This window comes from Amblyraja radiata, chromosome 11 (assembly GCF_010909765.2).
Source record: "Amblyraja radiata isolate CabotCenter1 chromosome 11, sAmbRad1.1.pri, whole genome shotgun sequence".
In the NCBI taxonomy this organism is placed as follows: domain Eukaryota; kingdom Metazoa; phylum Chordata; class Chondrichthyes; order Rajiformes; family Rajidae; genus Amblyraja; species Amblyraja radiata.
Genome location: NC_045966.1, coordinates 49,407,230 through 49,431,700, shown reverse-complemented (window position 1 = coordinate 49,431,700; position 24,471 = coordinate 49,407,230). Strand labels below are relative to the sequence as shown.

The window sequence follows — 24,471 nt, the reverse complement described above, 5'->3', positions numbered from 1 at the left end:
ACCAACGAGTTATACAACTGCAGCATGACCTCCTAACTTCTATACTCAATACTGAAGGCCAGTGTGCCAGAAATCATTTTGACCACCCCTTCTACCTGTGAAGCCAAGCTCAAGGAACTATGTACCTGCACTCCTAGATTCATCTGCTCTATGATGTTAGACTTTCCAAAATGCAACACCTGACATTTCTCTGTATTAAATTCCATCAACCATTCCTCAGCCCACCTGGCCAACCAATCAAGATCCTGATAGAAATTTTTGGTAACCATCTGCAATATCACCCATTTGTGTCATGTGCAAACTTGCTAATCTTGCCATGTACATTCTCATCCAAATCACTGATATAGATGGCAAACTGTAATTGGGCCAGCACCAAACCCTGAGGTACACCACTAGTCACAGGCCTCCTGCCCAAGAAGCAACTTCCACCATCATCCTCTGCTTCCTTCCATGAAGCCAATTTTCTATCCAAGTGGTAGAGGCAGATACAATAGCAACATTTAAGCAATATTTAGACAAGCATTTGTACAGGCAAGGGATAGAGGGATATGGACCACATGCTGGGAGATGGGGTTAATTTAAAGTGGCATAATCGTCCACAGAAATATTATGGTTCAACAGGCCTTTTCCTGCATTGTATTGTTCTATATTCTAAGGGCTTTTTTTAAAAAAAATATTTTATTTTATTAGACGTAAGTACAGTCATATGGCACCAAAGTGCCTAATATATATTTTCATAATACATTTTATGTACAACTTCTTTTTTTTTTTTGTTACATTGAAAAAAGATTAGAATAAGAAAAAGAAGTTAGATAGTAAAGGATAGAAAGATGTGAAATATATAGTGTGTGAAAAAAGAAAACGAGTAAATGAAGAAAGTTGAGAGAAAATAGAGAAAATAAAATAAAATAAAAAAGAAAAGGAGATCATTATTTATAATCTTGACCAACCCTCGTCCAGTCCTGAAACAGTTATTTTTTACAATTGTGTTGCACCATATGATTCCAAAAAAACGACGAATGGAGACCAACTCGTTATGAATTGGTCTGATTTATCCATTAGGAGGAATCGCATTTCCTCAAGATGAGCGGTGTTCAACATACTTGCAATCCACATTTTAAGCGTTGGTATTGATGTACCCTTCCAAAATTTAAGAATTAATTTTTTTGCTATTATTAAACCATAGTTAAGGAATAGATTTTGAGATGTGTTCAATTTATTCCCATCTTCCATTACACCAAATATAATCGTTTCAGTATTAGGTTCCATTCTTGTCTTGAATAATTTTGTAAATATTTCAAAAATATCATTCCAAAATCTATAAAGTTTTATGCAGGAAACTAAGGAGTGTGTTATAGTTGCCTTTTGGGCTAGACATTTATCACATGTGGCGGATATATTTGGATAAAATTTGTTCAATCTTGTTTTTGAATAATATAATCTATGTACAATTTTAAATTGAATTAGATTATGTCTTACATTAATTGAACATTTGTGAATATATATCAGGTATTTTTCCCATTTAACCTTCGTAATTTTTATCATTAGTTCCCGTTCCCACTCTTCTCTAAGTACCTCTGTCGATGGTAGGTCTATATTTAGAATACTATTATATAAATATGATATTATTTTTGTGAGTCAGCTTCAATATTCATTGCTTCTTCCAATAAGTCAGGAGTTACTTTTTGATATCCTTGTATATATTTTTTCACGAAATCGTAAATCTGAAGATATTTAAAATATTGGTTGTTTTTCAATTTAAATTTTAATTGTAGTTGTTGGAATGATAGTAGGTTTCCCATTTCGTACATATCCCCGATCCTTCTAATTCCGAGACTTTCCCATTGGTTATATGTCTTATCAATAAGAGATGGTTTAAATAAAGGGTTATTCGCTATTGGCATTAACAGTGATAGATTTCTTAATTTTAAAGATAATTTTATTTGTTTCCAAATTCTTATTGTACCATATATAATTGGGTTCTTCTTATATATTGAGTTATTCAGTTTTTTTGGGGAGAAGAGGATCGTTCCTATATTACAAGGATGGCAATCCTCCTTCTCCATTTTTATCCATTCTGTCTGTTGGGTAGAACTATCCAACCAATAAATCATATTCTTTAATCTACATTACAAACCCACTGACTCACATGGCTATCTGGACTACACGTCTTCCCACCCTGCCCCCTGTAAAGACTCCATCCCCTACTCCCAATTCCTCCGCCTACGCCGCATCTGTTCCCAGGATGAGACATTTCATACCAGGGCATCGGAAATGTCCTCGTTCTTCAGGGAACGGGGATTCCCCTCCGCCACCATAGATGAGGCTCACACCAGGGTCTCATCCATACCCCGTAACACTGCTCTCTCTCCCCATCCCCGCACACGCAACAAGGGCAGAGTCCCTCTGGTCCTCACCTTTCACCCCACCAGCCGGCAAATACAACACATAATCCTCCGCCATTTCCGCCACCTCCAACGTGACCCCACCACTCGCCACATCTTCCCATCTCCCCCCATGTCTGCCTTCCGCAAAGACCGCTCCCTCCGCAACTCCCTCGTCAATTCTTCCCTTCCCTCCCGCACCACCCCCTCCCCGGCACTTTCCGTTGCAACCGCAAGAAATGCAACACCTGTCCCTTCACCTCCCCCCTCGACTCCATTCAAGGTCCCAAGCAGTCGTTCCAGGTGCGACAAAGGTTCACCTGCATCTCCTCCAACCTCATCTACTGCATCCGCTGCTCTAGATGTCAGCTGATTTACATCGGTGAGACCAAGCGTAGGTTGGGCGATCGTTTCGCCGAACACCTCCGCTCAGTCCGCAATAACCTACCTGACCTCCCGGTGGCTCAGCACTTCAACTCCCCCTCCCATTCCCAATCCGACCTCTCTGTCCTGGGTCTCCTCCATTGCCAGAGTGAGCAACAGCGGAAATTGGAGGAACAGCACCTCATATTCCGTCTGGGGACCTTGTGTCCTTATGGCATTAACATTGAATTCTCCCAATTTGGCTAGCCCTTGCTGTCTCCTCCCCTTCCTTAACCCTCTAGCTGTCTCCTCCCACCCTCCCATCCGCCCGCCCTCGGGCTCCTCCTCCTCCTCCCCTTTTCCTTCTTTCTTTCCCCCCCCCCACCCCCCATCAGTCTGAAGAAGGGTTTCGGCCCGAAACGTCGCCTATTTCCTTCGCTCCATAGATGCTGCTGCACCCGCTGAGTTTCCCCAGCAATTTTGTGTACCAATCATATTCTTAATATGCACTGCCCAGTAATAATACATAAAGTTCGGAAGTGAAAGTCCCCCGACCTCTTTTGGTTTACATAAGTGTTTTTTTGTGATTCTATGTGATCTATAGTCCCAAATATAATTAGTAATATTAGTCTAATTTAAAAAAAAAATATTTTGGTATATATACCGGTATAGATTGAAATAGGTATAGTAATTGTGGTAGGAAGATCATTTTTATTGCATTTATTCTACCTAATAATGATAAGGGAAGTGTTTTCCAAAATTTAATCAACGTATTAAGTTTATTTAATAAAGGTATGAAATTAGCGTTGAATAATGCTTTATATTTTCTAGTAATCTGAATACCCAAATATTTAAATTTTTCTGTTGCGATTTTAAGGGGGAACTTCAGTAAGTGTGTAGGTTCTTGAGGTTTTAATGTCATGATTTCACTTTTATTCCAGTTTATTCTATATCCAGAAAAAGACCCAAATTCCTCTATTAAGTTTAATAAATTTGGTATGCTCGTTTGTGACTTTGTAATATATAAAAGTATATCGTCTGCATATAATGAGATTTTATTCTTTGAGTCCCTGGTATTATAGCCCTGAATATTCGGATGAATTCTTATACTTTCAGCCAGGGGTTCTATCATAAGGGCAAATAGCAGGGGTGATAGTGCACATCCCTGCCTATTACCCCTTGATAGTTGAAAATTTTGAGATAACATGTTATTAGTTAAAATTCTTGCCATTGGTATATCATATAATAATTTTACCCATGTTATAAAATTCTCTCCCATATTAAATTTTTGTAGTACTTTATATAAGTGTTGCCACTCTACCTGATCAAATGCTTTCTCTGCATCCAAAGAAATAATTGATATATCTTCTTCCTCTACTTTATGCGAGTACATTATATTAAACAGGCGTCTCAGATTATTAAATGAGTATCTTTTAGGTATAAACCCTGTTTGATCAGGGTTTATCAATTTACTAATATATTTGCTTAATCTTCTTGCTAAAATCTTTGCTAAAATTTTCTGATCTGTATTTAAAAGTGATATAGCTCTGTACGAGCCCGGATCTTCTAAATCTTTATCTTTTTTTGGAATAAGCGTAATAGTTGATTCTGTTAGTGTTTCAGGTAGTTTGTTTTCTTTAAAAGCATGGGAGTATAAATTAAATAAATAAGGGGTTGTTATCTCCTGAAATTTTTTATAAAATTCATTATTAAAACCATTTGGTGTCTTCCCATTTTTCAGCGATTTTATTGTTTCACCTATTTCTTTGATTGTAATTTGAGCTCCTAGTTCCTCTTGTTCCAAAAGGTCCAGTATTGGAAGATTACAGTTATCTAGAATTTTTTTTATTTTACTATCCTCTATTTTAATTTTAGATGTATATAAATTTTGGTAAAATTGGGCAAATCTATTATTAATATCTAAGGGATTTTGAGGCCGCACACAAAGCTTCAGTCTTTAAAATGTTCAAGAACTGAAACTTAAATTTTACAACATGCAAACTTTGATTGCAATGGTCTCACCTTTATCATGAGTGCATCTCTTTCAAAGAAATAGGCATTTCCTTGTGCAATTACTGAAATGTTTCTATTAAAATTGGAAATGTCAATCCTACTGTGTATGCCGAAACACTGTGCAAATATGTACAGAACACCATGGAATACTGGACGGTCACAAAAACACAGGTTCTAAAATTTGTAATATTTAAGAGAGCTATTTGGATTTTGTAATTTAAAGGAAATCTCACTGTGATTTTATTATATATTTTATAACATTGGAAATCACAATGAGAAACATTTCACCTACCCGAACAATGAGGATCCACTTAATCAGAGAGAGGCCAAAACCAGAGATGGCCCCATACCTGCCGGCAGCTGAAGTCGTCAAACAAAATGATAAGAAAAACCCAATCCAGTTGAAGAGAAATGCCACTAGGATACAATGAAGAAGGAAAAACATTATAACATTTGATTTTACTATTTGTAACTTCTGTCCTTCACAGACTGCACCTGATAACCTTTCCTCCCAAGGTTAATTAACCATGTTCTGGAACATAGACATTTAAAAGCCTTGAAGTCCATTTCATCAACATTAAGTAGTTCTGACTAGTCTGCTTCAATTCGACACAACCAGGAAACAGAGTAAGTGACAGTGGCATTTCTTTTAATCTTTATGCATCCATTTTATATTGGAGCAGGAATTTCATTGAAGCCATTTTATCTTTTGGAAAATAGATTCTAATTCTGTCCATAATTTTAGGGAAATAATACACGATGATCGGCACTGACTGCTGTTAAGAATTTGAGACTGTGGGCCTACTTGATCTGCTGTGAAGTATCATTCAGATGTCTTTGCATCCAAGACAATGCAGGTAAACCAGACTATTATTGATATACTAGACCAATTGCAGACCCGTTGGGTCTGCTCCCTCAACGCACCCGTCCCCTACCCGTAGCCCCCACGGGAGGCGTGGTCCTCCAACTCAACCCATTGCCAAAGGTAAGATTCGAGCACTCCTCAGCAAAGATCATAGCTCGTGAGCCTCCCCCAGCACTGGAGTTGAAAAAAACATCCCAATAGCATCTTCCCAATTGCAATACCAATTGACCCTCCCCCTCCTGTCCTGCCAGGAGCTAGGATGGCGACATTGTTGCAAATGTGCACTTGCTGTGAGATGGCATTGAGCTGAAAAGTTCAGTGTTCCTGCCAGAGTTCCTGTCTTGCAACTTTGTATCGAAGTGTGTTAGAAGCTGTGAGAAATGATTTTTACTGGACAAACCATTTTAAATCAATTGCTTTGTCAGATCTTCGTACATTTTCATTAATAACTCGAGAAACAATGCATGAATTTTTCAGATAAGGCGATTTTGGACGCTACGGGATAATTCTCTATCGGAATATGTAATAATGTTACCGTTAGTGCATCGTTTTTTCAAGAAGATGTGATTATACACACACACATCCAAGATCAGAGTTTTAATAGTATTCATCCTAATTACACCTCTGAAATGAGGAAGGACATGTTGACAGGAGAAGAGGACAGAACTAACTGCTCAGATTAAAAAAGGGGAAGAATACACTGACTTGACTAAACATTAGTTTGTGTGGCCCCTGGTTCTGGACTCCCCCAACATCGGGAACATGTTTCCTGCCTCTAGTGTGTCCAAGCCCTTTACAATCTTATATGTTTCAATGAGATACCCTCTCATCCTTCTAAACTCCAGAGCGTACAAGCCCAGCTGCTCCATTCTCTCAGCATATGACAGTCCCGCCATCCCGGGAATTAACCTTGTAAACCTACGCTGCACTCCCTCAATAGCAAGAATATCCTTCCTCAAATTTATGTGGACAACTTCACTGTTGGCAAGTTAGTTATGTCATTCTCAGACATGTTTATTTTAGTATAAATGTAATTATAAATAATCCTTACTGAAGAATGTCAGCATGAATATGCCATCATTCCCTATCCTCAGTTGATCAGTATCATCAAAGTCATCCCGTCCTGAAAAATCATCATCCTGTTTGGGCAAAGAGAAATACATTTTAGGTTTGTCGTCCTCTTTTCGGAGGAAACATGCAAATAATAATAGAATAAATGAACGTCAACAAATTGCAGATGCTGGAAGTCTGTCAAAGCTTCTCAGACCCCAAATGTTAATCTGTTGCTCTTTCCAGAGATGCTGTCTGAACTGTTAAGTGGACCGGCATTTTCTGTTGCCGGTCCACATAATAATGTCGAAATTTCTTAATTCTACCTGGTATAACTTTCTAACCACTTGCTTTCTATACTCTTTCGGGCAGATGCCCATTTCCAGCAACACATGGGAAAAAACAAGCACATGACAAGAACCTTTGCAGCCACTGGAAGAATATGCAAACTCCACAGGCAGCATTGCAGATCAGGATTGAACCTTGTTTACTAGATGTGTGAGGTAGCATCTGCTGTCTTTAACGATGTAAGTTATTCCCCATCCAATCAAGCTACTTATCGGCCATTCAGCTCATTAAGTCTACTTCACCATTAAATCATGGCTGATATATCTTTCCCTCTCAAACCCATTCTCCTGCCCTCTGCCCTTAACGCTTGACACCCTTACTAATCAATGTGTGGCAATGAATTCCACTTCACCACCTTCTGACTAAAGAAATCCCTCCTCATCTCCTTTCTAAAGGTACTTAAAGCTACTTGAAAATCTTCACAGCTCCAGCGACCTGAGGCCCCGATTTCCTCCCATGTGTAAAAGACGTACAGATTAGTAGGTTAATTGGTCACTGCAAATTGATTCTGGTATATGCAAGATGGGAATAGGGAAGAATAGGTTGTGGTGAAAATTAGTGGGGGAATTGGATTGCCCTGTGAGCTGGTAAACGCAACTGGAGAAATGGCCTCCTTCTCTGTCAAAAGGAAGTATGGAATATGCATGTATTCAGTAAATTCATCATGGAGACTGCCAACATTTCTGAAAACAGTTTAAAATCATTCATCTTGGGACCTCCACGCAAGTGATGCGGTTATTCTGTAAAGGTAACACTCACAGGAAGCGATCAATTATATTCCATATAAACAGAAAATTCTAGAAATACGCAGTATGTTCAATACTCAAACAATTATTTTCATCAGTTTTACCATCCATCTTCATTCGAATCTAAGAATACCCTTTTCTGGTATGCCACAGATATTTCTTTAATATTGGTCACATAACCTTTAACTACTCAAATAGACAAACAAAATCTCGCAAATGAATAGCGTAAAATTTAAAACTTGGAGGATAAACAAAACCTAAAAAATGATTCCAACTTTTAAAATATGGAGAGCAGTGGATGTCAAGTTGTTGAATGCTGCCGTTTCTACCTAAGAAACCTCTAGAGATTAATTTCCTTTGACTAATCTTTCCAAGTATTTTCAGATCCAATGCTAAATTTGCTAATGGATCTTTTTAAAATTGGTTCTGGGTAACATTAGCTCGTGGGAACCCACTTTTGATTCCCCAGACCATGAAGTGAGTTAATACAGATCTTGCAGTGACTCAGAACCATTTTCTGCACCACAATAATATTGTACCATAAAGCCATAGCAAAATGCAGAAAATTAAGGATAGATTTTGAATGCCAGAGAATCAAACATAAAACAAAAATGAAACAACAAAATGCTGGAGTAACTCAGCGGGACAGGCAGCATCTCTGGAGAGAAGGAATGGGTGATGTTTTGGGTCGAGACCCTTCTTCACTGATGTCAGGGGAGTGGGCGGGACAAAGATAAAATGGAGTCGGAGACAGTAAGACTGGTGGGAGAACTGGGAAGGGGGAGGGGATGGAGAGACTTCTGTACATTGGCGAGACCGGGTTTTCAGGGGAAATGGAATGAGAGATTAAAACAAGAATGAAAGTGTGGCAATATTAGCTAACAAAGCAATCAGAGCTACAAGAAAGAATAAAATATGAAGATTAGGACATGAGAATATATGGATTGAAATAAAGAATATGCAAAATGGTGCAATCACATAATTGAAATTGGATCATTAAACTGTCAGGGGGAAAGGTGTCACTTATAACAAGGGCGCAGCGGTAGAGGTGCTGCCTGACAGCGCAGGTGATCCGGGTTTGATCTCGACTACGTAGCTATCTGTATGGAGTTCGTACATTCTCTCCATGACCTGCGTGAGTTTTCTCCGAGATCTTCGGTTTCCTCCCACACTCCAAAGACGTACAGGTTTGTAGGTTAATAGGCTTGGTATAAACGTAAATTGTCATTTTTGTGTGTAGGATAATGTTAATGTGCGGGGTTCGCTGGTTAGTGCGGATTCAGTGGGCCGAAGGGCCTGTTTCAGCACTGTATCTCTAAACTAAAACTAAACTAAAAAGCATGAGGGAATTAATTGAGGGAGATTTCAATTACCCTAATGTTAACGATTAATTCCGTCAGAGATTTCAGAGGTAAAATAATTTCTAAACTGTATGCAGGGGAGTTTTTTTAAGTCAGTATGTGGCAAGCACAACAGCAGTGAGTATATTTATGAATTTAATTTAGGGAATAGAGCTGGACAGGTTGGGAGCATTTTAGTGGAATTGGATTTCATTGGTAGTGAGCATAATTCAATTATATTTAACAGAGTTCTGGAAAAAAAGGACAAAATCAAAGTAGGTGTATAAGGTTCTCAACTAGGGTAAAGCCAACTTTACTATAGTGAGAAATGATTTAGCCTAAGGAGTTAAACATGATTAAGCAAAAGCAAGGCTTTTGATAAGGTTCCACATAGCAATGTGGTAAGAATGTAAAAGGCATAAGGGATACAAGAGAGAAGTGCAAATTGGATTTTAAATTGACTTAGACCAGTAGGTATATTATTTGGCAGGTGTTTTAATTGGCAAACTGTTACAAAAAAGGGTTCCACAGAGGTCAGTACTGAAATATTTTGCTACTTGTAAGAACTCCATTTCATTCTCCCACCTTTACTTTGCTTTACTTTCATTCTGTTATAATGGAGACAGCTCTTATTTGCATCAACTTCATTTTCCATGATTCTGCTCTCATTTCACTCTCCTCGCAATTGAGCAAGAATAAGGTTCTCCTTATCCTCACTGTCCACCCAGTGGCTTCCACATCCAAAACATGATCTTCTGCAATTTGCCAGCAAACATGTCTTCCCTTTTCACTTCAGCATTCCAAATGGATTATTCCCTCGGTGATTTCCAGGTTCTCTCTTCCATCTCCACTTCCATTTCTAGTGACATTTTTCAATGCAACGACAGGGAAAACAACCCCTGCCCTTTTATTGTTGCTTCTTCCAATTTAGTGGACTGCATGTGGTGCTCATGACATGATGTACACTGCATTGGTGAACCTAAATGAAGACTGGGTGAATACTCTGCACTACTCTGTTTGTTACACAAGGGTAGCAGAGCTTTGTTTCCTGTCAAGTTAATACTTCGGCGGCTTCGACCACCCCGGGCCGCGGAGTTAAACCGGCCCGTTCGCGGAGCTTGGATTCAGCCGCGGGACTGACATTACTTACCATCACCCGGCGGGGTCACAACATCCGAAGCCTGGATCGCCTCGGTGCAGAGGGAGAATAAGAAGGGAAGAGACAAAGACTTAAGCCTTCCATCACAGTGAGGAGGTGCCTGGTGAACTCACTGTGGTGGATGTTAATTTGTGTTTATTGTGTGTTTTTGTCATTTTTTACTGTATGTAGGACTGCAAGGCAACACAATTTCGTTCAGACCGCATTGTCTGAATGACAATAAAGGCTACTTTACTTTACTTCCTCCCTGTCCCATTCTGTTATCTCAATTTTTGGCTTTCTACACGATACAAACAAAGCCCAATATAAGCTCAAGAAACACCGCCATATTTACTGCCGAAACACATGGTAGCCCTGGGGACTTCATATTGTATTCAAAGAGAGTTACAATGCTAGGGAAATTGAAATTCAACTTAAGAGAACAAGACAATGATTCAAGTCATGGAAGTAAAGTCAATACGAAATCAATCATCTACGGATCAATAAAAATGTAATGAGGCCGACTTTTGGTGAAATGATTCACTACCTCTTTTCAAAATAGCCATAACTAATTCATGGAAATTAATGTGTGAGTGAAAGGGTTAAAGGGTTGACGGTGGATATGCAATGGAATGCATTTAAAGACTGCAAGGATGAACTACAACAATTGTTTATCCCAGTTTGGCAAAAGAATAAATCAGGGAAGGTAGAGCATCCGTGGATAACAAGGGAAATCAGGGATAGTATCAAAACAAAAGATGAAGCGTACAAATTAGCCAGAAAAAGCAGCCTACCAGAGGACTGGGAGAAATTCAGAGTCCAGCAGAGGAGGACAAAGGGCTTAATTAGGAAAGGGAAAATAGATTATGAAAGAAAACTGGCAGGGAACATAAAAACTGATTGCAAAAGTTTTTATAGATATGTGAAGAGAAAAAGATTAGTTAAAACAAATGTAGGTCCCTTGCAGTCAGAAACAGGTGAATTGATCATGGGGAACAAGGACATGGCAGACCAATTGAATAACTACTTTGGTTCTGTCTTCACTAAGGAAGACTTAAATAATCTGCTGGAAATAGCAGGGAACTGGGGGTCAAATGAGATGGAGGAACTGAGTGAAATCCAGGTTAGCCGGGAAGTAGTGTTAGGTAAATTGAATGGATGGATTAAATCCCCAGGGCCAGATAGGCTGCATCCCATAGTACTTAAGGAAGTAGCCGCAGAAATAGTGGATGCATTAGTGATAATTTTTCAAAACTCTTTAGATTCTGGAATAGTTCCTGAGGATTGGAGGGTAGCTAATGTAACCCCACTTTTTAAAAAGGGAGGGAGAGAGAAAACGGGGAATTACAGACCAGTTAGTCTAACATCGGTAGTGGGGAAACAGCTAGAAACTGCTAGAGTCAGTTATTAAAGATGGCAACACATTTGGAAAGTGGTGAAATCATTGGACAAAGTCAGCATGGATTTACGAAAGGTAAATCATGTCTGACGAATCTTATATAATTTTTTGAGGATGTAACTAGTAGAGTGGATAAGGGAGAACCAGTGGATGTGTTATATCTGGACTTTCAGAAGGCTTTCGACAAGGTCCCACATAAGAGATTAGTATACAAACTTAAAGCACACGGTATTGGGGGTTCAGTATTGATGTGGATAGAGAACTGGCTGGTAAACAGGAAGCAAAGAGTAGGAGTAAACGGGTCCTTTTCAGAATGGCAGGCGGTGACTAGTGGGGTACCGCAAGACTCAATGCTGGGACCCCAGCTATTTACAATATATAATAATGATTCGCTGTGAGGAGGATGCTAGGAGACTGCAAAGTGACTTGGATAGGCTGGGTGAGTGGGCAAATGCATGGCAGATGCAGTATAATGTGGATAAATGTGAGGTTATCCACTTTGTTGGCAAAAACAGGAAAGTAGACTATTATCTGAATGGTGGCCAATTAGGAAAAGGGGAGATGCAACGAGACCTGGGTGTCATGGTACACCAGTCATTGAAAGTAGGCATGCAGGTGCAGCAGGCAGTGAAGAAAGCGAATGGTATGTTAGCATTCATATGAAAAGGATTTGAGTATAGGAGCAGTGAGGTTCTACTGCAGTTGTACAGGGTCTTGGTGAGACCACACCTGGAGTATTGCGTACAGTTTTGGTCTCCAAATCTGAGGAAAGACATTCTTGCCATAGAGGGAGTGCAGAGAAGGTTCACCAGACTGATGCCTGGGATGTCAGGACTTTCATATGAAGAAAGACAGGATAGACTCGGCTTGTACTCGCTAGAATTTAGAAGATTGAGGGGGGATCTTATAGAAACTTACAAAATTCTTAAGGGGTTAGACAGGCTAGATGCAGGAAGATTGTTCCCGATATTGGGGAAGTCCAGAACAAGGGGTCACAGTTTAAGGATAAGGGGGGAAGTCATTTAGGACCGAGATGAGAAAAACATTTTTCACACAGAGAGTGGTGAATCTGTGGAATTCTCTGCCACAGAAGGTAGTTGAGGCCAGTTCATTGGCTATATTTAAGAGGGAGTTAGATGTGGCCCTGGTGGCTAAAGGGATCAGGGGGTATGGAGAGAAGGCAGGTACAGGATACTGAGTTGGATGATCAGCCATGATCATATTGAATGGCGGTGCAGGCTCGAAGGGCCGAATGGCCTACTCCTGCACCTGTTTTCTATGTTTCTATGAAAGTCTAGAGTCAAGGTAAAATGGTTACTAAAATTTATGGTCATCACTGGACCCGAGTCCTCTCAATAAACTAATTCAAGTTATAAGATATTTTGTGAAGATTGTGAAGTGTTTCATGGTAAAAAACAAACTAAACTTTAATCAGTCGATACAGTATGGGAGATTGTGTTCTGTGTACTTTTAGGAAAGATTACTCTTAACTGTATCATGTATTGCAATTAAAAACTCAAATGATAAATAATGAAATCTGTCAATTATTTTATGTAAAGATAACAATACAGTAAAGATACAATAAAGATAACAATTAGTTCATATTTCCACAAAGGTGTTCTGTGTTTTCACTACTGAACAATCCTTATTGCAGCAGTAATGCTGTGCCTCCTGCAACAGTCAAATTCCAGAAGCTGCAAATAAAACAAGAACATCTAAGGGGAATTCAGTTTTTAAAAGGCAGGGACAGATTTAGGTTGTTCACAAATGAAGATGAAAGTAAGATCTAACATGTGCCTGAGGTTAGATCACATGGCATCCAGGGGGAGCTAGCTGCCTAGAAACAGAATTAGCACCATCACCTTCATGGTTGTTTTTCAGACTGGAGGCCTGTGTCTCAGGGATTGGTGACGGGCCCACTGCTGTAGGGGGTTTATATCAATGATTTGAATAAGAATGGGCAAGGCATAATTAGTAAGTTTGCAGATGGCACAAAGGTAGGTGGTATCATTGATGATGAAAATGGTAATCAAAAATTACAGCAAGATCTTGATCACCTTAGCAAGTGAGCTGAAGAATAGCCAATGGAGTTCATTGCAGATAGTGGGAGGTGTTGCATTTTGGAGAGTCAAATCAGGGCAGCATCTTCAAAGTGAATGACAGGGCCCTAGGGTGTGTTACAGATCAGTGGGATCTAGAAGTACAGGAATAGTTCCCTGAAAGTGGTATCACCGATAGATAGGATGGTAAAGAAGGCGTTTGAAACATTTGGTACATGGATAGGAAAAGTATAGGGAGATGTGTGCCAAATGGAGCATCTTGGTCAGCAAGGCCAAGTTGGGCTGAAGGGCCTGTTTCTGTGTTGTATGACAATGACTCTGTGCAAGAGTTGGAGAAAGTATAGCTAATGGCTCCTTAGCTCATTCGTTAAGCTTACATAAATCTGACTGATCCAGAAAAAAAATACAGCTTTGCGTGTAATTAATAAATATCTGAACACTGTTGTTATTGCAATGGAATAAAAATGTCTGATTTCATGATAAGTGTAAACAAAAATATAAAATGCAGAAGAACATTTTATTATTTTCCCAGAATTACTTGATATCATTCAAATTGAAGTTGTGCTGTCAATTAAATTTGGGTTGAGTTGTCATAAGATAATTGTAAAAGGCACATTCACAGAAAGGGCGCATCACTTTAATGTACCATGTTAAAGTCAGGATAAAGTTACAGGTTAGCAGTTTTTATTTTTTGGAGAAAAACATTAGTGGATAGATAATGCATTAAGCCAACCTACTTATATTTCATAAATGGTAATTCATTAGTGAGATACTTGTGCACATTAGGTACTCACCCTTCCAGACACCAGAGGCAAGGTTGCTTCAACTTTCGTTCGTTCAGCCTCATCATACGAAGGGAGGGTAGTTGCTACACTGTAGGATGGGGGCTTTGGAAATGCAGAATCCTCTTTGTAATCAAAGAAGGCTGGAGAAAATAAAAAATATTAAAAATATACATAAAGCAATGCAGTCTAAGAGCAATATTTTGTCTTTATAATATTATAGGAACTTTGCAAGCCGATCTGCATGGAGAGCTCCAGATCCCTGTGAAAGGCCCAATGTAGCCAGCAATTGCGATCCAAGATTCTTCAATGCCCCACCATTGTGATATTGCCAGACATTTCGCAAATTCAATTACATATCACTATATCCCCTCATAAATCTAGCCTAATGTGTAACTTTATAATATTGCCACATGATACATGTTTTAAAGGGTACGTGCCACTGCTGGGCTGGAACAAACATTTTATTCTAAGTTATTGTTAACAATGTGATGAAACATAAGCTATCCATACTTTTGACCACTGTGAAATAACAGCAAGACCAGCGATAAACTCAGCTTGCCTTCCATGGTGCCATTAAAAGCATTTAAACTGACAGGTGCCAAAATATCTTTTACTTTGGGCACTTGGCTTTACAGAGTACATTTTATGACTGCAATCCTGCACCATGGTGTTTCTTCCTTAAGAGGGCCTCAAGGACTGTGAAATAAGAAAACAAATTACTGCAAAAACTTATAGGTTATTTTCTAATTCATGAGACCCTGTAGTCTTCACAGCTTTAAAAATATCAATCAGGAGGACTTGACATTTTTAAAGATCTAAAAATAAAAGATTATTGGTTCACGTGGCATTTGTTCTACTGTATGGCGACAGGATATTTGTAGGCAATGGACACAGATTCATTTGGTGTGAAAGAGGCTAAGGTATACTTACAATTATACCAAACAAGAACGCAGGTCATGCTTGCCATAATTTTTCAATTTTATGTCCTCCAAGCAACAGCCACCAAACTTTAGAAACATTGGCTTTCAATGGCATTGGGAGATGGTGATATTCACCATAAAAAAGCATACTTTTGAAATTTATTTAAATGAAATGGGAATCTAAGGTTTCCATAGAAAATTATCATGTACTTTGTCAAAGTCTCTTAAAACAGATATTAACTGCAATGAAAATCTATGAGAGATCCAAAGTTAGCTCCATGATTTGATTATACAAAGCAGACCAGAACCAGGGCCAAACAGAAAACTGAGCTTTGGGGGTCATCAACCTACAAACTGGATCAAGGGTTTACCTTGGTAACAGGCATTGGAGCCTCCTAAAAAGTCAAATTCAGCGTACATTGGCAAATGTTTGCCATTGGGCATCAACCAAGTCCCATAATCGTTATCATCTTCAGCGGCCATGTATGGCCAAAGAGGTCTTGCTTCTACTCATTCGTAGAAAGGAAAAATATTTCACATATGGGCATCTTAATGTGTGATGGCCATTGCACACTATCTAATACATGGTCTTGATCCAATGGCAAGTCATTGAAGATAGGCTGTACTGCACAGATATGTGCATGCACATGCGTGCCAGAGCCATATTCTACACATACTCTATACAGGGTCCCCTTCGTACTCTATCATTCTTTCATCCCAACCTCCTACATCATTCAACCTTTGCCATCTTAGCTCGCTTCCCCTTCAATCTCCTGTGAGAGGGCTGAAAGAGAGGGAACAGGTACAGCACCCATGATCTAGCAAGTCACACCTGCTCAGGCACAGAATTTCAGCACTCAATGTGCATAGATATATAGCAAATAGTCACTTCCAAACTAGCACTAACATGTAGTCTACAATACCAGAGGGCAAAATACTGCTACTCCATCAGAGGCACCCATCACTCCATGCCTCGTCCTTTCGGGAGAAAAAAAAATTGGACAACTTGGCTGCACTCTTTCTTCCTGCATGAATGCAGGGACTGAAGAGTGAAGCTCCAGAGATGACGATTGCAGAGCTGGTCACTAGATTCAGAGGCTTTGCGACAGCTTGGCATTGGTAAGCTGTGTGATGTTCAAGGATTCGGCAAAAGCTCTGTACAAATAGGTCACAGAGGTTCGCGACCATAAGGAAACTTGTTCACACTAAGTGCATCTCATTGTTCTCTCAGCTGAATCCTTGGATCAACTAGAAGATTTGCACTCTACTGAGGAATGAATAAAATGGATAAACATAGTGCCCTCCATAATGTTTGGGACAAAGACCCATCATTTACTTATTTGCCTCTGTACTCCACAATTTAAGATGTGTAAAATAAAAAAATACCATGTGGCTAAAGTGCACATTGTCAGATTTCATTAGAGGATATGTTTATACATTTTAGACAATAGGTGCAGGAGTAGGTCATTTGGCAGTTCAATTCAATGCGATCATGGCTGATCATCCACAATCAGTACCCCGTTCCTGCCTTCTCCCCATATCCCCTGACTCCGCTATCTTTAGTCAAGTCAAGTCAAGTTTATTCGTCACATACACATACGAGATGTGCAGTGAAATGAAAAGTGGCAATGCTCGCGGACTTTGTGCAAAAAGACAACCAACCAACCAAACAAACTACAAACAGAATCACATATTCTTTTACATGTTAAATATTGTGGGTGGAAGGAAAAAGATTCAGTAAAGTTAGTCCCTGGTGAGATAGGAGTTTACAGTCCGAATGGCCTCTGGGAAGAAACTCCTTCTCAACCTCTCCGTTCTCACAGCATGGCAACCGAGGCGTTTGCCTGACCGTAGCAGCTGGAACAGTCCGTTGCTGGGGTGGAAGGGGTCTCCCATGATTTTATTGGCTCTGGAGGTATAGTTCCTGCAGGGGGGCGAGTGAAGTTCCCATAGTGCGTTCGGCCGAACGCACTACTCTCCGCAGAGCCTTCTTGTCCTGGGCAGAGCAATTCCCAAACCAGATGGTAATATTTCCGGACAAGATGCTTTCCACAGCCGCAGAGTAGAAGCACTGGAGGATCCTCGGAGACACTCTGAATTTCCTCAATTGCCTGAGGTGGTAAAGGCGCTGCCTTGCCTTACTCACGAGTGCTGCGGCGTACGATGTCCACTCCCAGATATTTAAAACAGCTCACCCTATCCACAGTATTGTAGTGCGTGGGTCTCAGAATGAAGCACGAAGTCGTGTTTTGAGAGGCACTTTTTATTATGTTCCTCCCAGTTGTAGGGAAGACCAAACGAGAGGAAGTTGGCACCCAAACCCCTGCCTTTAAAGCCTCCGGCTAAGGGCCGCCTCCGGACTGAACCACTCCTGTGCCGAGGGGTTCGACACTATGATGGCACGACCCTTGGGAGCCGCCACAGGACCCCCCCCCCAGAACCGGAGGCACGAAACGCACCGGCGGGTGAACGACCCGGCCGGCCCGCGTGCGGAAGTTAGCCGCTCGTGGGGCTTGCGGAGGCATAGGTGGAGGGACAGGATGAGGGACTGGCGGGAGGACAGGTGGAGTGACAGGCGGAGGGAGCCGTGAAGGGGGGCGCCCTCGAGGCCGAGGCTGGGCAACCAGCACCGGCTGGTCAATGTCCAGGTGTGCCGGCTTCAAACGGTCAATCGACACTGCCTCCGGCCGGCCCCCCATGTCCAGGACAAAAGTCGACTGCCCGTGTTCCAGCACTCGGAACGGGCCCTCGTACGGCCTCTGGAGTGGCGTCCGGTGGGCATCACGGCGCAGGAAGCCAATGTAGTGCGTGGGTCTCAGAATGAAGCACGAAGTCGTGTTTTGAGAGGCACTTTTTATTATGTTCCTCCCAGTTGTAGGGAAGACCAAACGAGAGGAAGATGGCACCCAAACCCCTGCCTTTAAAGTCTCCAGCTAAGGGCCGCCTCCGGACTGAACCACTCCTGTGCCGAGGGGTTCGACACTATGATGGCACGACCCTTGGGAGCCGCCACAGTATCCCCATTTATCCTCAATGGTGTGTACGTCCTCGGATGATGTGCCCTCCTAAAGTCCACGATCAGCTCCTTAGTTTTTTTGATGTTCAAGAGGAGGCTTTTTAAGAGCTCTACCTAACTCTCTCTTGAAAGCATCCAGAGAACCTGCCTCCACCGCCTTCTGAGGCAGAGAATTCCACAGACTCATAACTCTCTGTGTGAAAACGTTTTTCCTCATCTCCGTTCTAAATGGCATACCCCTTATTCTTAAACTGTGGCCCCTGGTTCTGGATTCTCCCAACATCGGGAACATATTTCCTGCCTCTAGCGTTAACAACCTTATATGTTTCAATAAGATACCCACTCATCCTTCTAAATTCCAGAGTATACAAGCCCAGCAGCTCCATTCTATCAACATATGACAGTCCCGCCATCCCAGGAATTAACCTGGTGAACCTACGCTGCTCTCCCTCAATAGCAAGAATGTCCTTCCTCAAATTTGGAGACCAAAACTGCACGCAATACACTAGGTGTATTAGAGTGCTTCTGTACAACTGCAGAAGGACTTCTTTGCTCCTATACTCAATTCCTCTTGTTATGAAGGCTAACATGCCATTCGCTTTCTTCACTGCCTGCTGTACCTGCATGCTTACTTTCAGTGACTGATGAACAAAGACCCCCAGATCACATTGTACTTCCCCTTTTCCCAACTTGACACCATTTAGATAATAATCTGCATTCCTGTTTTTGCCACCAAAGTGCATAACCTCACATTTATCCACATTAAACTGCATCTGCCAAGCATCTGCCCACTCACCCAACCTGTCCAAGTCACCCTGCATCCTCATAGCATACTCTTCACAATTCACACTGCCACCCAGCTTTGTGTCATCTACAAATTTGCTAATGTTACTTGTAATCCCTTCATATAGATCATTAATGTATATTGTAAATAGCTGAGGTCCCAGCACCGAGCCTTGTGTACCCCACTCGTCACTGCCTGCCTTTCTCAAAGAGACCCGTTAATCCCTACTCTTTGTTTCCTGTCTGTCAACCAATTTTCTATCCATTATTGGCTTCACCATGTAGAAATTACAGCTGTGTTTATACATAGTCCCCCTATTTCAGGGCACCATAATGTTTGGGACACATGGTTTCACAGGTGTTTGTAATTGCCTATCAGGTGTAAATGCCCCCTTAATGCAGGTATAATAGAGCTCGCAGCACCTAGTCTTTCCTCCAGTTTTTCTATCACCTTTGGAAACTTTTATGGCTGTTTATCAACATGACGACCAAAGTTGTGCCAATGAAAGTCAAAGAAGCTATTATGAGACTGAGAAACAAGAATCAAACTGTTAGAGACATCATTAAGAAGAAAGAGATCACTGGTGACCTTACTAATCGCAAAGGGACTGGCAGGCAAAGGAAGACCTCCACAGTTGATGACAAAAGAATTCTCTCTGTAATAAAGCAAAATCCCCAAACACCTGTCCGAAAGATCATAAACCCTCTTCAGCAGTCAGGTGTGGATTTGTCAATGACCACTGTCCACGGAAGACTTAATGAACAGAAATACAGAGTCTACACTGCACGATGAAACCACTGGTTAGCCGCAAAAATAGGATGGCCAGGTTACAGTTTGCCAAGAAGTACTTAAAAGAGCAACCACAGTTCTGGAAAAAGGTCTTGTGGACAGATGAGACGAAGATTAACTTACCGTATATCAGAGTGATGGTAAGAGCAAAGTATGGAGAAGAGACGGAACTGCCCAAGATCCAAAGCATAGCACCTCATCTGTGAAACACAGTGGTGGGGTTGTTATGGCCTGGGCATGTATGGCTGCTGAAGGTACTGACTCACTTAGCTTCATTGATGATACAACTGCTGATGGTAGTAGCATAATGAATTCTGAAGTGTATAGACACATCCTATCTGCTCAAGCTCAAACAAATGCTCCCAAACATACTGCTAAAGCATCAAAGGAGTTTCTCAAAGCTAAAAAATTGTCAATTCTTGAGTGGCCAAGTCAATCACCCGATCTGAACCCAATTGAGCATGCCTTTTATCTGCTGAAGAGAAAACTGAAGGGGATTAAGCCCCAAAACAAGCATAAGCTAAAGGTGACTGCAATATAGGCCTGGCAGAGCATCACCAGAGAAGACACCCAGCAACTGGTGATGTCCATGAATCGCAGACTTCAAGCAGTCATAGCATGCAAAGGATATGCAACAAAATACTAAACATGACTACTTTAATTTACATGACATTGCTGTGTCCCAAACATTATGATGCCCTGAAATGGGGAGACTACATATAAACAATGCTGTAATTTCTGCATGGTGAAACCAAAATGTATAAAAATGGCCTTTATTAAAATCTGACAATGTGCACTTTAACCACATGGTTTTTTCTATTACAAATCTCAAATTGTGGAGTACAGAGGCAAATAAATAAATGATGGGTCTTTGGCCCAAACATTATGGAGGGCACTGTACGAGTCAGAGTACAGGAGGGAGATTGATAATCTTAATTAGTGGAGACTGATAATTAATCTTGCTCTTAATTCGACAACTGCATTGAGACTCCCTTATGACCTCGTGCAGAACTTGTTGATTCCATTATTTTTTCCACTAACTTCCACCCTACCCTCAAATTCACGTGGACTATCTCCGACACCTCTCTCTTTTACCTGGATTTCACTTCTTCCTACACTGTCTCTTGCAAAGGCACTATCCACCACTTAAATTCTCCTTCCTTGCCCCCAAGTTGAAGCTTTCCATTCTAGGACATCTGAGATGTCCTCTTTCTTTAGTAAATGTGTTTTTTTCCCCGTGACCTAATGTTGCTCTTACCATCAGCAAGACCAACGAGCTGATTTTTGACTCTTGGAAGGGAAAACTAAGGATCCATCAACCTGTCTTCATTGGTGGGATGGCAGTGGAGAGAGTCATTATTCATTTCCTGAAGACCTGTCCTGGGCTCAGCAGATTGATGCTACAGTAACACTGATAATTTATTGCATTATCAATAACTGTAAATGTATTTGTTGTGTTGTTTTATTTATGTGTCTATAAAGCTGCAGCAATAATTTAATTGTTAAATTCCTGATATATGACAATTAACAATACTCTTGAAATATGCACAAAATGTACCAAAAGCACCACCCAACCCCTGAACCTTTTAACTATTTTTTGAACAACACTGGGTGTTATAAATGTTGTGATACATCAACTCATTTTGTTTTCCAAAAGCATTCTGTGTGGAGGTCGTTTGGAGGAATCCAGAAAAATATTGAATTGTGACACAAGTTGACAATAACGCAACACAACCTGGTAAATAAATGTTTTGCCGTTTTTTTACCATGATACAACAATTTGGATGTTGTCAAAGCATTCGAAATGGATTGTCAGTCAGATATTTACCGCCTTCTCTAGCCTAAGGATTGAGTCAAGGCAAGATTAATTTACCACATCATACAAGACCAGCGAAGATGACAGACATGAAATTGTACCATAGAGTGGAGTGGAAATTACTTAAATTAAAAAAAGAAAAGGTCCAATGTTCTAGATATGTGCAAATTTAGGTAGAGATAGAGAAACAAATCTTCCAAGTTTGTAATACACCTTTGTGTTTTCAAAAAATTGCTACGTGTAATTGTACGTATTATACCTATAATAACTTGCTTCTTCTTCAGTGCTGTGTGTTCAGGGGAGACTAATCAGATCAATGTGTGACCGCAGGAGGAGCTCTAGGTGCATGATCACCTAGGTGCCCCTCAAGATCAGGGGCCTCCAAACTTTTCAGCATGAGGGACACATTATATAATGACTCTCTCTGACATTTCTTTATTTATCCCTGCGGCCTGCAAAAAAAAAAAGAGAGAGAGGTCCCCTGGCCGCGCCGGCACACGTCGGCGGAGACCCGGTGAAAGGGTCAAGGTCAGAGTGGCGCCCCAGAGTAGGAGGTGTTCACGGGTCACCCTCACGGGGGAAGACTGCTACACACCGACCCTGCTGCTCAGGTAGAGTCACTGCCTCGTAGCGCCAGAGACCCGGGTTCCATCCTAACTACAGTTGCTCTCTGTACGGAGTTTGTACCTGCGTGGGTTTTTTCCGGGTGCTCTGGTGTCCTCTCACACTCCATGTTTGCAGGTTAATTGAATTTGTTCCGAGTGTGTGTAGGACAGAGCTAGTGCATACGGGCATCGCTTCGATGGACCGAAGGGCCTGTTTCCGCGCTGTATCTCTAAAACTGCGCTACCCCAGAAACCGTTAAATAGCCCGTTGCACGGAACATGTTAAGGGCTTGCCGCGGGCCGGAAAAAATCTCATGGTGGGCCGAATGTGGCCCGTGGGCCATAGTTTGGAGACCCCTGCCTTAGATGTATCGACTAGGGGTTACCAGTACCGCCCTGTGCTGTTTCTGCATTTTGAGTGGTCTTGGGCCAAAAATTCCCCCGAACCATTTCTTCAAGAAGCTTTGAGTATATCCTTGAATCTTTTTCTTCATCTGCCCAGCTATCAGTTTTCGATAGTTACTGAAAAAAAATTAATGCTTGTTTCACGAGTACAGATTGGGTATGCAAACAATCTGGCCTCCCAGTGGTACAGTGCAATTAAAGCTTCAGTACTTGTGAAAGCAGTGTCGGTTTGCTTATCCTGTCACCGGAAGTGTAGGCTTTTGCAGAAGCAGCATTGGTGATGTCTCTTCGGGACTTTGAGGTTCCCTATTTCAGTAGTCCAAGTCTCAGAAATACAAAGGAAAAGGTGGATCACTGCTCTCTTGTGCACCCTTAAATAAATTTGCAGCAATCTATTTATTGTTTATTTATTTGTTTTTTTAAACACCATTTCTCTGCATCTCATTCTCAAATAGCTTCCCACTGATGTGGAACTAATTGTCCCCACCCCAGAATCAAGGTCACCTCAACCTCAGTAATAGTTACTCAGTACATCAGTGGTTATTACTATTACTCAGTAATAGTTACTACGCGTTTGGAGGTGGCTCTCAAAGTCATTATCAGCTTATTCAGTGTAGAACAGCACAGCCCTTCATTTAACCACTGCAAAACAAAGCCCTTTATCAACCTGACCTACTGTACAAAATTATCCTCCATTGATAAAGATCAAAGGCAAGACCCTGAAAAATGACACCTTATTTGTAGCCTTCGTGTAAGGCAAGCATTAATAATTAAATTCACCATCTGAGAAAAGATCAAGTCCTTAAATATTGTACTGTGTTGGAATCAATCAAGAACATAAGTCATCACAATTCTGTACTGCAGTGTTTGCATATCTCACACTGAGAGTCACTTTGGCACTAATCTAGCTAGATGCAACGAGATCTTTCACATATGGAAAGTGAGACAAAGCACATTATATTTTCAAGTTAGTAATTTCTAGGCACCTAAAGATGTCCATCTTGTTTACCTTTTATCAGCCTAGCAATTCAGTGATACAATAATTGAGCTATTGGCAAATCATGGCAATTAAGTTTTTTTTAATTCAATAAAACTTCAATATACAGACAAGATAGAAACATAGAAAACAGGTGCAGGAGAAGGCCATTTGGCCCTTTGAGCCAGCACCGCCATTCAATATGATCATGGCTAATCAACCAAATTCAGTACCCCGTTCCTGCTTTTTCCCATAATGCTTGATTCCGTTAGCCCCAAGAGCTATATCTAACCCTCTTGAAAACATCCAGTGAATTGGCCTCCACTGCCTTCTGTGGCAAAGAATTCCACAAATTTAAAACTCTCTGGGAGAAAAAGCTTTACCTCATTTCACTCCTAACTGGCCTACCCCTTATTCTTAAACTGTGACCCCTGGTTCTGGACTGATCTTGGACACCAGGAGTCACCTGCTCCTTCCAAGTACAATAAAACTAATATATTTTATAATAAAACCTACCTTATTACTAGATCTCTTTATGGTGCTCCATAACCATTGAACATTTAAAATACTCTTCATTATACTGCTGACTAACTGGCATGAAATTGCAATCCCAAATATCTAAAGTTCGTCACAGTGTAAAACATAATAACCAAAAGCTTTTGATCACTG

At 40.9% G+C, this 24,471-nt stretch overlaps 1 protein-coding gene across 1 annotated transcript in view; it reads right to left on the bottom strand.

Annotated features, from left to right (window-relative positions):
• ndfip1 (Nedd4 family interacting protein 1) overlaps positions 1-24,471 on the bottom strand; it is a 49,495-nt gene that overhangs the window by 14,591 nt on the left and 10,433 nt on the right. Inside the window, exons 3-5 of the mRNA XM_033029893.1 lie at positions 14,501-14,631; positions 6,677-6,764; positions 5,053-5,177 (exon numbers count right to left, since the gene is read on the bottom strand). Coding sequence (XP_032885784.1) covers positions 5,053-5,177; positions 6,677-6,764; positions 14,501-14,631 — 344 coding nt within the window. The remainder of the gene's footprint in view (positions 1-5,052; positions 5,178-6,676; positions 6,765-14,500; positions 14,632-24,471) is intronic.